Below are 14667 nucleotides of genomic sequence, written 5' to 3' on the forward strand. Positions count from 1 at the left end.
CAAAAGAAAAATATTTTAATGATACATTGTTGCCACCTTGAATATAAGTCATAAATAGTAAATACTATTTTCAACTTCTCTTAGGCACCTTTCCAAATAATTTGGCCCATTTTTCACTTTTCATTTGTCGTTTAAATAAATGTTTTATAGTTCAGTGGAATACAAAATCCTACATGAAATGACATTTGAGACCATGGTATTCAAAGCTCTCCTTTTATAATCTGTCTCACTGCTAAAGAATATGAAAAGAACTGAGGTAAGTTGAAAGAATTAGGAAAAATTGAGAGGTGGGTTTGATCAGAAGCCAGCTAAGCTTGCACAACTGAGGTTCTCCTCAGGAACTCAACTGATCTCCCTGTTCCAACGATGTAGACCACAAGAGGTTCTGAATGCTAACACAGTCCCAATCCTTGATCACCTGATAGTTTTGCTAAAAGCATAAAATACTGACACTGAACAAGGACACTGGGGACACAGAAAGGCACCAACGAAAAAGTCAGCATGGGGGACTTGGTAATCTAAAGGCATCTTAAAGTGTCCAAGAAGCAAAAGGCCAATATCCATGAATAGGTAAAAACAGAAGGGACACCCTGGTATTATGATTCACAGCCCTGAAGGATAGACTTAGAGGAAAAAGGGACCAGATGAACCCTGATGTTAAAACAGAGGCTAAGGAAAGCTGAGCCACAGAGACAATAATTGGAGGCTAGAGGAAGAGTCCACCAGGTGAGTTCTTCCCAGAATAGTTAATATCGTAGGTGACAGACTACGCTGTATATCAATGTCAATATAGCTTTCCAAAATGGCACTCTTGAGGGGAAACAAGTAAATAGTATATAATATCTCTGTGTACTATATCTCAAAAATGTACATTAATCTGCAATTACCTCCAAATATAGACACTGATTCTTTAAACTATATAACAAAACATTAACATATGGTCAATGCTCTATGCTCTAAATTACCATGATGTGAGCCAGAGCTCACAGATTGCTTACCTACCAGTTGCTGAAGGAAATATGATTTAAAACCATAAATGTAAAATGTCACTTATTTCTGCCCTACAGCAATCAGTGAACAGACTATTGTTTATGAAAGCATTCTAACCATACAACAAATACAGAACAGGTATTGTCACATACACTGGGGACTTTGAAGCCATTTCTCTCTTTACTGAGGACAGATGAGATCTCCCCAAATTCAAGGCCACTCCCCTGGCCCTCGGCGTCACTCTCTTCGCCCTCTGTAAACACATCATTACTCTCAGCTACTGAGGAACACGACTCAGGTGACTTTGGCCATGGAAGCTTCAGTGGGTCTGATTCCTTGACCTTCACGTGACCACTAGGTAATGGTATGGAGTGATCTGCCTCACTAGGCAAACATGATGTGTTTGTGCCGTAAGGATTTTCACCCACAGTGTTTATTTTCTCCATTCCAGACATACTTAAGTAGCTGTTTCCTAAGGAGTAAAACAAAAGACTATTAATAAATCTTGTACTGTATTATTGCTGGGTTAAATTATTCTCAACTAATGTTATATTTTCCAACCTTCTCTCTCAACTTCCACAGACATAAACATAAAAGGAAACCAATACGTCATTTTGCCCTCATATATGTTAAGGTAAGGACTGGCCTTTTGTAAAAGAAAATATGTAAAACAAGGGATTAAAAACAGGAATGACTGACAAAACAAGAGACTAAAAAGAGATTCTATTACAGACTCATACCAAAAGGGAGGTAATTATAATAACTATTAAAGCAATAACAAAATTTCTTAACACATGGTTATACATGATACTGGGACTGGAGCCGAGGGGCATTCTACCTCTGAGCTATACCCCCAGCCTTATTTTATTTTAATTTTGAAACAGGGCCTCAAAACCTGGGGATCAAAATGCAAAGAAACAGAACAGACTAAATCCTGTGTCAATTCATAAAATGGTTAATTAAACCCAGTATGGAGAAAGCATATTGAGGAAAAAGAAACGAACGTTCATGTGTATCACATAATTTCTTCTCTGCACGCATAGCAATTCTCTTCCCTACTTGTCTTTTTTTTTCCCCTCCCCCTGCGGTAGTGGGGATGGAACCCAGGGGCATTCTACCTCCGATCTACACCACCAGCCCTATTTTTGTTCTTTATTTAAAAAAAAAAAAAAAGTCTCACTAAGTTGTGGAGGGCCTCACTAAGTAGCTGAGGCTAGCTACAAATCGCAACCCTCCTGTCTCATCCTCACAAGTACTGGGATTACAAGCATGAGTCACCACGCCGCGCTTACTCTATCCATTCTTTACAACTCAATTTAGATAGCATCTATGCCAGAAGACTTGCTAATCCAGCTGGGTCTGGTAAACTTTCAAAATCCCATACCATAGCTACCAAACCACTTGCAACAGTGAATATTAATTTGTCTAGTTTTCCCCAAAATTAGAACTTACTTGAAAAAGGCCTATGGGTTGAACTCTATTCAACAATATATTTGCAACAAAAATGAAACAAGGCTGTATAAGCAGCTGAGGAGAAGTTTATTTAAGGCTATTTAATGACTTTTATTCTAAGTGGAATAAGAGAAGAAAACGATAGAGACAAGACCTAAGCTATCTATGTAAAGAATCCCAGCAACAGTGTCTGGAGTGCACCCTAGTAAATCAGGAAGAAAGCACTCTGTGTACCAGTGGAGACAAGAGACCTGGCGTCCTAAGTGAGGAGGACTGTAGGAGCTCCACTGAAGCACTCACAGGATAAAGGGTATGAAAGGAAGACACGAATTAACAATCAACTTCATTATTAAAAGAACAAAAACCCCAACAGGTATTAAAAAGGCAAAACGTTAACACAGGTTCAAAGAAATAGTCTATCAAAGTGGAAAGGTAAAGTAGCTGGGACTTTTAAATGAGGGCTTTAATTTACAAGAACAGCCAGTAAATCATAAATACCATCTCAGTAACCTGACCTTTTATTTTTGTTGTTGTTTTTAAATTTTAATCTCTTTCTTCTTCTTAAAATTAAGTTAAAAACTAAAAATATGCAAAGAATTAGCTCAAAGTGGTTTTCTTTATTTTATCTGAATTCAGGAGAAACTTTCCAAAATTGTATTGTGTATTTCACATTGAGTTGCAGTTAAAAAAAAAAAATTAATTTTAGAAGGCAGCTATGCTCACCACTACACCACCAATGCAAACCAAAATTTCACTGTAGAATCTTAACTGGGCGTGGTAGGACACGCTTCTAATCCCAGTGCTTGTAATCTCAGTACTTGGGGGGCAGAGACAGGAGGATCACAGGTTTGAGGCCAGCCTCGCCTACTTAGTGAGGCCTTCAATAACTTAGTGAAATTCTGTTTCAAAAAATAAAACAGGGCTAGGGATATAACTCAGAGGTAGAATGCTCCTGGGTTCAATCTCCAGGCACAACATACATACATACATACATACATACATACATACATACATACATACATACTTTTTATTAAATCTAATACATACTGCTAGCTGTTTGTCTTGATTCCATTAAAAGTATCATCAATGCCCCTGATATCTGCAACATTCCCTTGGCCAGTTTGAGTTACCCTATAACTCTTGATAGTTTATTGTCTAAGGGAGGTGAGTAAGAGGACAATTTTTATTTACCTCCTATTTTAGTATTTCAAGTAAGGCATTTGATCTTTGTCATCCTAATGAACACAAACTTAAGGCATCAAATTATCAACCACCTACTACAGATCAGCCATTTCCTAACCTGAGAGTTTGATATCATCTGATAGGTTCTGATCCACCTGCACCCTGGTAGCACAGGCTTCTTCTGAAGGTGTTTTTATGATCCCCAGCTTGGCTGCTCCTTCTGGCTTCTCACTGACTTTGGGGTCCTCTGTGGCTAAGTCACGGTTAGGAACCTCTGCCCCATCCACTTGAGTAGACACCTCCACATCCTCCTCAGCCTTAGGCCTCTTAGAGTGAGACCTAGTGCACTGAAAGCTATTAATAAGACAAGCAGTGATCAGAGAACAAAGCATATGAGAAATACAAACAGTAAAACATTACTGCCCATTTACTTACACTGATGGCTATGCAAAGACAATCTCCACAACAGATTAAACCTGAAATTGAAATCCTTACCAACGTACTAAAAGTTAAAATTCAAATAAATGGAAGCAACTGATTAAACATTAATGAGAAAAATGAATCATGGTTAATATTTTATAGTAATATTTGTAGGGTAAACGTGGACAATGATAATGTACTATATACTTCAAAAGCTATGTCATCATAAAGAAGTGATAAATGTTTGAGGAGCCAGATGCCAACCCTGATTTGAATCTTAAACAATATGCACATTTTAAAACATGGCGTAATGTCTTAATTAATGTGTACAATTTTTATGTTTGTATATCTTAATGAAAAATGAATTTAAATATAAAAATATTTTAAATAAGTGAAAGTATAAATATAAAAACAAAGTTAAGAATAATGATGTGAGAAAATTATAACCAATACATAAAATAATATTTAGATATTAAAGAGCAGAGAGAAACCAGAATATCTTATGAAAATGATGAAAAATATGAGTAAATTATTTATAGTTCAAGATGAACTAAGTGACTACTTTCCCCATGAGTTCTGTACATGTCTCAAATATGCATGAGGATTAAATTAAATTAAATTAGATTTAATTCCAAATCACCAAAAGATAAAGAAATTAAGTACATATTTAGTATCTTATACCAACTTTCAGAGGAGACACTATTTTTATTTACCTCCTATTTTAGTATTTCAAGTAAGGCATTTGATCTTTGTCAAAAATATGTATTGTATATGACACATTTCTAACAGTTACGGATAATTACAAATCAACTAAAGCAACAATACCCAAAACATACCAACAGACACTTCCAATCTGTTCGATATTATAGATTGCTATTCTCTATAAACTCAAAAGGGCCACTGGGATTAACACCTACATTAGGTAGGTCATATAACTAAATGGATTATTGTGCTTTCTGTCCAGTGAAGAACTCCTCTCAAGATGTTCTGTTGGTGTGTCTTCTGAACTAAAGATTGACTACTGTCCCTTTGTTGACTTTATTGGAAAGGTAGACTGAGCATTTTTCAAAGGCACTGACTCTCTAAATTAGTATTTCTTAAAATTGTTTGAATACACTCATACTAAGTTATAAACAGTAAACTACATTTTAAACAGTGACAAAACATACACATACATACTTGTCTTGAGTTAATACTTACCATCACCACATGGAAAGCACTTTAATACTCTTTATTGTATTTGCTTACTAATTTTAAAATGTTAGTGACTGACATACTAAGCTGTTCTAAAACAATAATATTCTGAAAATCACTGCTAGACACTAGAGGAGAAATAGCAACACCTGAGGTTTAGATTAACCACTAACTAGTTCTGGGCCTCAGGTATATCTCATAAATGGCAAAAGTTAGCCAAGCGTGGTGGCGCACACTTATAATCCCAGCATTTGGGAGGCTGAGACTTGGAGGATCACGGTTCGTGGACAGCCTCAGCTACTTAGTGAGACCCGGTTTCAAAATAAAGAATAAAATATAGGGCAGGAGATGTAGCTCAGAGGTCAAATGCCCCTGGGTTCCATCCCCAGACCTGCAAAAAAAATTAAAAAATAAAAAAAAATGGCAAAAGTTCAACTCCATGTCAAGTTTCCTCAGATCACTATAATTCTAAAATAGTCGAAAATAAATATCAAGGGGTAAAAAGAAAGTCAGAAAATTAGCACATGTTTGTAATCCCAGTACTTGGGAGGCTGAGACAGGAGGATCGCAGGTTCGTGGCCAGTCTCAGCAACTTAGTGAGACCATGTTTCAAAAAAAAAAAAAAGAATAAAATAGGGATAGAGGAGGTATAGCTCAGAGGTAGAATGCCTTTGGGTTCCACCCCCAGTACCACAAAAGAAAATGAGCACTAAAAGTACGGGCAAATATTTAAAATTGCAATCTTATTTCATTAATAACAAAAAAAAAAAAAAAGGAAACAAGCTACAGGTCCAAATCCAGGGGATTAGTTAAGTACGTGCAGGCATTATATTCACAAAACTGGTCATCAAATTGTTAATAGAGTATGGCCCCAATTTTGAAAAGGTATGCATTATTAAACAACATATAATAAGTATATATATAAAGGATATATATAAAATGTTAAGACTGGTTATCTCTGGAAAATGAGGTTATGGGTGGTTTGGAATTCCTTCATTATTCTTTTCCTTATTTTATAAATTTTCTCCAATGCTCAAATATTACTTTTACAATCTGAAAGAAAAACAGTGAGCAATATTGAAGAAGAAAATTTAATATAAAACTGAAAATTATAAGAGCTACAAGGTAGCAATAAGGACCTGAGCACATAACACATACCCTATTCAATGGGTTGATAAATTGCCAGATGCCCATAATAGACCTATACTGTTGAAATAGTCCTGGTCAAAAACATGGAATGAATAATAAAGCTCACAAGGATAACCAAGTTACAAAAACACAAAAACGCAGCAGGTTCTAATTTACATCTCATAAAAGAATAAAACCAAAGGAGTAAAATGAAGCAAAAACTAAGCATCCAGAGAAGAAAAGCATAATGTCAGATCTCTGACAAATGAAGAAAATAACAATGAAAGTCAGAAAGGAAATTGGCAGCGCATGCAAAGGTTGGAAGTCAGGTTAATTGAAGTTGACAAAAAAAAAATAGATGAATGGAGTGAAAAACAACACAACTTTAAAGTACATTAGTGAAAGGAGCCCAAGGAGCTCTACGCTGTTCTATCTGAAATGTACCAGAACTTCATGAATATTCAAGTACAATATACACCTCTTCCTACACTATGTATTACAAACACAAAGATTTAAAAATTACCTTGCCTCAAATTTTCAGTAAAATCCTAAGCAAACTTATGATAAACACATAGAAGCAGAATGGCGATGCGGTCATTACCTCTTGGGTGTTTTTCTTACTTTCCTTCTCCTCTGAAGCCAGACTTTCACTTCAGGAGTAGATTCTGGAGTAGGCTTTGTGTGGTCGATGGTATATATATCTTTTCCTTGTTTCCAAAGCTGGTATCTATCTGGTTGAAATTTCTTCACAAATATATCCATTGAAATTTTCACCATGTCTTTCCTACAAGTACACTGAAACACAATGGAATAATTTCAATTAGATTTACAATGAAACATTTGGCTAGCTATATCAAGTCACATGAAGGCAGCCCAGAAGGTTCAATAAGTGACTATTTCATCATGACACAACCTTAGGACAATGTTTCATATTTCTAAACATTCAATGACAGATAAAATAAATTTCTTCACAGGAGAGGTTAAGGACTTATATACTCATAAAGAAGAAAATAAGACATGTGTACACACTAGAAGATTTGTATTGTCTTTTTTTCAATATCAGCATTCCTTTGCAGTAAAAATTTCTCTTAGCTTATTTATAAATGGACTAAACATTAAAGACAATGTAGTTTACACTAAAAAAAAAAAAAGGACATGAAAATACTTTGTACACTTCACAAAGAACTGGGTATAGTTGCTCTTCCCTAAGGAAGGAGTACACATTTGAAAGCTGGGCTGAGTCAGGATTGCCCTCATATCACAAGGATGCAGCAATGAACTGACAAGTCTGAGAACCAGATGCCATGGTTGAGGTGTGATTAAAGTCTTGGCCAACAAAGTGGTGGTGCTGGAAGGTGATAGAAACACTGGGAGGGGGACTGGTGGGAGCTCTTCATTTCATTGAAGGAGTGAGATATTTCCTGGTGATCCCTTTACCAGTTGTCTTGGACGTTCTGGTGGAAGGCTTGTTCTGAAAGGAGCAAAGATGGCTCTACCCACTTTCTATGCGCCTGTCAGGGGTGTGCCAATTTGGTCCTACATGCACTCCTGCCATGATAAGCCACCATCTGCCACCTTCACCAAAAGCTAAAAAAATAGGGCCTGCCTGATCATGGACTTTGAAAGTCTAAAACTTCCTCTTCAAAAGTTACCTGCCTCAGGTATTTCACTGTACTACTGCAAAGCTGTATATAATATTCCTGGATTGCCAACAAATAAAAAAAAAAAAAAGATTGTGGTATTAAAAAAAATTTAACCAGTGAGTAGAAGCATGACATTTTATATTTATATACAAACAAACCCAGAACTAGAATCAAGCCAACAGTCTTTTCTACATTACATCAAATATAACATCAAAACAACTCTACTAACAACAAAAAAAATCCAGAATATGATCGAGGGGTAAGGTAAGAAGTTAAAACAAAAGGTTATTTTGAATTCATTATGACCTTGAGTCTCATGAGTATGTATATGTATAGTGACCAGTCACATCTAATAAAACAAGTTTCCTATAAAAACTTCATTTAGGTTTAATCAAGTGGAGGCCAGCACTCTGTGCATGAAAACATGTATCATTTCATTATAAATATAAATATAATATATTATATAAATATAAATATAGTAGAATATAAATAGTCTCAAAAATTGAAATGCTCTAATTTGAGAGGCCTATGCATAGCTGGGATCAAACTAGTTGAGCAAACATTACTGCTATCACAATTAAGAACCTCAGTACCTAAGTGATACAGTTATCTTCTGTGCAGGACCATCCTGACTAATGGCTTGGGTGTCTGTGAATTGCACAGAAGACTGACAAGAATTTTGAAAACTATATACCAACAGAAACACTGCCAGCCTAGAATGGAAAAAACAGAGACAGGACAAAACAAAGGGACTCCAGGGCAGAGGGACTGAGCTAGCATGCCATCCTCAGGCTCTTTCGGATCCCTAATGAACTACCACATTTGGAGTGCTGAAAGATGTCATATGGTTTAAGACCTTTAAAGGATTGAACTCACTAGAAAACCAACTCATATTAAAATTTTCCTAAATAATATAAACCACTGTTATAATACAAAAAGATAAGGTTATTCCTTCAAAGTTCTATTTGAGAATATTAAGAGATTGAAGAAGACATATCAATTAGCTGAAGAACTATAAATCCCATAATGTGACACACCAAATTGCTGATAAAAGACTGGACACAAACCCCCGCTTCAACACTGATCATTAAGTCTATCAATTCCACTAACAGAAATCATTTAATAAACATAATGAGTTACTAAGACACATTGAAGAAAGTTTTAGATAATGGATGCACTATGCAGGTTAAAGTCGGCATGGACAGAAAGGACATTATAATACTGTTATTTGTCAAAGTGGCTAAGCTCATGAAATACCACATGTTTTTTTTCCTTCTGTGGACAGGAGATTGAACCCAAGGCTTCCCACATATTGGACAATGTTCTACCACTGAGCTACATCCTCAACACCACAAAAATTTAATGGAGCTTTTGTTCCTGAAATGTTCACCAGACAATTAGTAATGAATAAAAGTAGTTAATGTGCTGATAGGCTATATGTGAGCTTAACATTTGTAACAGCGACTTATTTCATCTCTGTCCTATGCTTCTTTAACATGTACCCTCTTATAGCATTTTGAAGAAAATTAGTACAATATTTTTTGGGCAATATTGAGGATGGAACCCAGGGCATTCTACCTCTGAGCTTCGCCCTGGTCCTAATTTTACTCTTTTTATTTTTTAAACAGGGTCTCACTGAGTTACGAAGCACCTCCCTAAGTAGCTGAGGCTGTCCGCAAACTGCGATCCTCTAGTCTCAGCCTCCCAAATGCTGGGACTACAAGCAGGTCTCACCACGCTCGGCTACAATAATTATTTTAACATAGAAAATAAAATTTAAAAACTATAAATCTGATTTTGGTGAAAAATGTTTAAATAGCAATTAAATTCCCTGGGTTAAATTTCAGATAATATCCAGATAACAATGTTTTTATTTGTTTTTGTTGTTGTTGTTTTGTTTTGTTTTATGGGGTTTTTTGTTTTGTTTTGTTTTGTTTTTTTGTTTTTTTGTTTTTGCAGTGCTGGGGATTGAGCCCAGGATTGACTGCAAGCCCTATTTTTCATACTTTTTTTTTAAAGGATTATTACTACATTGTACAGGGCCTCACTATTAGACTGAGGCTAATCTCAAAAAATGAGATCCTTCAGCCAGGCGTGGTGCCGCACTCTTGTAATCCTTGCACTTGGGAGGCGGAGACAAGAGGATCGCGCTGGTTCGGAGCCAGCCTTGCTACCTTAAGAGACCCTGTTTCCAAATAAAAATATAAAATAGGTCTGGGAGTATAGCCCAGAGGTAGAAGGGTTTCCAGGAACCCCAGTACCACAAGAGAGAGAGAGAGAGAGAGAGAGAGAGAGAGAGAGAGAGAGAGAGAGAGAGAGAGAGAGAGAGAGATCCTTCTGTCTCAGCCTCCCAAGTACTGGGATTATGAGTACACACCACCACTCCCAGCTATATAATTTAAGGATAAATACCAGAAAAGAGTAGTAAATAGGACTATTATATTTATATGACTGAGTAGGGAATAAAAGAAATAAAGTCAATATTAATCAATAAAATTATTGCATGAAGAGTACAAAGACCATTTTCTTTCGTCCACATACCCATTAATGAAACAAGGTTTACAAGAGGCATAAATACCTCATTTTCCCCTTGTACAGTCTACAGAGCTCACAAACCCTCATTTTGCCAAAGTTCACAATACTCTTGAAGATTCTTCTGATTCCCAGAATAGATATCCAGAGAAAGTATCCTGAAGTCTACATTTTATTTTTGTACACTTGAAGAATGTCACAGCAAAAAAGTGTGACACCTGAATTGAATTTCTTATTCTAATTCTAATGAATCATTATTATTAATTATTTCAGATACTTTGCAATTTCTGACCTTCCCTTACCATTCTGTTTAAACCATAAAGGCACATATGGTGTGTGTCTTGTGCAGAATTGTATTTTTGGTGCCTGGAGAAAAAATGACCCTTCAAAATATTTGTTATATGCATAATGTTCCTAATAGATGAGGAAACAGGTTCGTGGAAATTTTAAATTAAATTAAAAAGTCATATACCTAAACAAGTAAAATAATCTTTGGAGATTCAAATCTAGACCTCTATATTCTTAACACATTCTACTGTAGAAATTTTAAACATGTACAATACATTATCAATTTTTTTTATTTGAATGTGGGCCATATTTTTCTATATTAAATTTCCTTATCTACGACCCATACCAAACTTAAATTAGAATTGTGAAGTAATGTACAAGACTCATTATATTTGCTTTCTATGCACACTATCATGGCTGTTGATAGAATTTACTGAGTCTAGCTAACAATTTCCCAAAATAAGTTTCCTCCCCTGCTTGTACTTCTAATAGGCTCATATTAATTTCTTATTTTCACTCTTCACACGTGTCAGACACAGAAAATGTCTCCCTTATAAAGTAGAGCAATCATAAACCAATTTAAGGTGTGGGGCTATAAATTTAGTCTTTTTGACCCATGAGACTATTATCCAAACAGGGGGGAAAAACTGTAAAAAGAGGGGAATGGATTCAAATAGCTCCAGGGATCTCCAAAATATTCCATGAAAATTACTTTTGAGTTTCTGCTTTTCAACATTTATCTGCATATTGGAGGAAGGGTTGATGAAGTTCAGAGTTATAGATATTAAACAATCTACTCCTGCTGTACCATGTGAAACAGCATGAAACTGAACTCATTGGTATTCAGGGGCAGATGAAATTATTTTTTTCTGAATTTATACATTCCACCTCACAGCTGCTGTGGATGATAAATGTGGTCGAGATAAATAAAAACAGAGTTCTGCACACTAGAAGAAACCTAAACTTCTATGAATATCAGTATTTACATAAGAACATGTATGAGAGCAGACAGGAGTGGCATAGAAGTCTACAACATATAATCTATCTTCTAATAAAAGTTTTTATTGAGATGCTCAGACAAAGAAATTTCCATAGTGTGGAGGCTTTCAGGTATTTCTTTCCCCACCTCCACCCCACCATCACCACCAGTGCTGGTGATTCGACGCAGGGCATTCAAGTATGCTAGAAAAGGGCTTGACCACTAAGCTGTACCCCCATTCCCAGCTACTTCTTCATAAAAAACTAAGTGAACACAATTAAAATTTCATCCTGCACCCACAGTGAACGTTACTTGAATCATTATAATTCATAGATCAGAAAATGAGGCACAAAAACACTAAGTTACTTGTTAGATAATTTAAACATAGTAACTTGGGGAAATTTTTCAGGTGATGTGAGATTCAGAATCCTACATACCAGCCTCTCCAATTTCCAGTTTACAATTCACTGAGAAATCACTGAATACATATGAAGATAATGAGTAATAAATCCAGTGGTATGACCACATAACTAGCCACCCTCCAGGCCTCACAATAAGATGGTGGCTGCATGAATACCACTGGAATGAAACTGATGATGTTCACTTATCTACTGTTGCTGAATCTGGAATGAAGCTAGCTTCCCCTACCCTCTTCCATCTTTTTGCATGGGTGAAATACTAGGATAAACATAGGAAAATATTAATTAAGAAAAGTATTTAAAAGGGAAGAAAAGGGCAAGGGAAATAAAAAATGAGGGGGAAAGTGATAAAAATGCTATTTGTGTGCCTAATGCAATTCCCAGAAATTTTCCTTGAAAAAAAAAATAATTTAAAACCTTTTGAATATTTTCTAACTAACCATATTTTTAAATGCTAGGTGTCATTCTGAATTTTTGAAAACTCTAGGAAAAAACTAAAATGAAACCTTGATTTCTTTGGCAGCCATGTTATCAACACTATTTTGCACTCCATGTGCTTATATCACATTTCACCTGCTTGTCCCCTGAATACTCTCTGGTTCTGCTTCAGAAATAGAAAACAGCATAATCAAAGCTAGATCAAAAAATTAATGCTTCCAGGAACAAGTATGTCTTATTTTAGGTTCTAGTGTTACTAATACAGAAATCTAACACTAAATAAATACAATATGAAAATTAACACAAACTAAGAAAAGGAAAACATTGTGGTATGATATTCATACTTTTAAACCACATTTCTTTAGAAAATCCTGTAGTAATACTACAGGAAAATAATTTAGCACTTCAGATTCATGTCATCTACCAATCTCTGGCTTCCCACTCAGAAAAGTATCTATGGCTGACACTCATATTACTTTTATTAATTTCATGGAATGTTTAAACTTCCCAGTAGATGGATTTATTCAACATGAATCCGAGAAAAAGCAAAGAGATGACAGAAAACACACACAATGGATTTCAGTGTTTCTATAATTTCCTGTTAGCCAAATTTAATAGGCGATCAATAAGGAAAGTATAGAAAAAATGTTTCTTGAAAGAAGATTCATTACTGTGCTAAGACACTGATGAGAAGAATAGAATTGAAAACAGTTTAAACCCAATCGAAAGTCAACACAAAGAACTAACATCCATGACTATTTTCATTAGTTGCTAGATTTTAAATTCACAAATAACAAAATAACATAACATTTAACCAATATAGGACATGTGAAAGATAAATCATGCCAACTACTTGGCAATGCATATGCAAATGTCTAAAATATGTAGTGATTTTTAAATGTAATCTATAAACAGTAACACCAAACCCAGTGGTAATTTCTTAAAGAAATAAATTTTATTTCACTAGTACACCAACTTAATTTTAAGAATGATCAGATCATCTTAGTTTATCAAATATCTAGAAATGGTTTTTAAAAATCTGTCTCCTTTAAACAAATTATGACAAAGCTATGAAAACAGATTTATTGGAAGAGTATTTTGTGATTTGAAAAATGTATTAAAATTAGGTTAAGAAAGAAGACTACACATATATGGCTGTAGATGAGTGAGAGACTCATTCATTTCCTTACATCTAATTTTTGCTGGTTTGGGGTTAAACAAGGGGGAGGGTTTATCTTACTATCTTATTAGTACAAAAAAAAATTCTGCCTTAAGTACTGAAAAATATTTTTAAAGTACTTAGGAACTTTCTTTGGCCGGTAATCGATATTCATCTGCGAGCTACAATTCAGATTTCAAAATCTACATTTACTCTCTAAGAAATCAGTTAATTCAAATGAAATCTAGAATGGTCAATGTTATAATAAACCACTAAGAAACTCTGGTGAAGAGAAATCCTTTAATCCCCAAAGGGACACAGGGACCACTGAAAAAACTATAAAGTAGATGAATATCAAGTTTATTTTTACTCTATAGAAACTCATTAATCAGTCCTAAAGTAAAAACAGGCTTCATAACAAATGCATTTTTAATGGTATGTATTTCCTCATATTCATAAACCCTTTTAAAACATTTAAATCCAAACTGGTATAAGTCCAAAAAGCAATCATAAGTATATTCGATATCAGCCAAGCATAAAGAGCACTTTAAAACAACTCCATTAATATGTATTTCTAGTACCAAAACTGAAAAGAGAAAATTTTTTCATTTGTACAATTTGTTCAATAATCACAGAAAAGATTATTCACCTGTATGTATAATAAATCATTACATGGCTATAGTTTCACTTATTTTTTCAGATGTGGCTGCCTATTATAATCCATCAACTGTCATGAAATTAAAAGGAGGTAGGTCTATCTTCACCACTGAATAAATATAAGCTACAGAAGCTATCCATTAAATCAAAATGCAAAAATCGTTTCTCATGGGGTCGGAGAGATGA

General features: G+C 35.0%; 1 protein-coding gene across 2 annotated transcripts in view; it reads right to left on the reverse strand.

Annotated features, from left to right (window-relative positions):
- Positions 1-14667, reverse strand: part of KDM4C (lysine demethylase 4C) — a gene marked incomplete at both ends in the record, with an annotated part of 355445 nt that overhangs the window by 168992 nt on the left and 171786 nt on the right. For both annotated transcript variants that reach the window (XM_080708835.1, XM_080708836.1), the window contains 3 exons: positions 1143-1462; positions 3743-3978; positions 6968-7161. In XM_080708835.1, the coding sequence (XP_080564961.1) occupies positions 1143-1462; positions 3743-3978; positions 6968-7161 (750 nt within the window). The remainder of the gene's footprint in view (positions 1-1142; positions 1463-3742; positions 3979-6967; positions 7162-14667) is intronic.

This window comes from Muscardinus avellanarius, assembly GCF_963383645.1.
Source record: "Muscardinus avellanarius genome assembly, chromosome: 13".
Lineage (NCBI taxonomy): Eukaryota > Metazoa > Chordata > Mammalia > Rodentia > Gliridae > Muscardinus > Muscardinus avellanarius.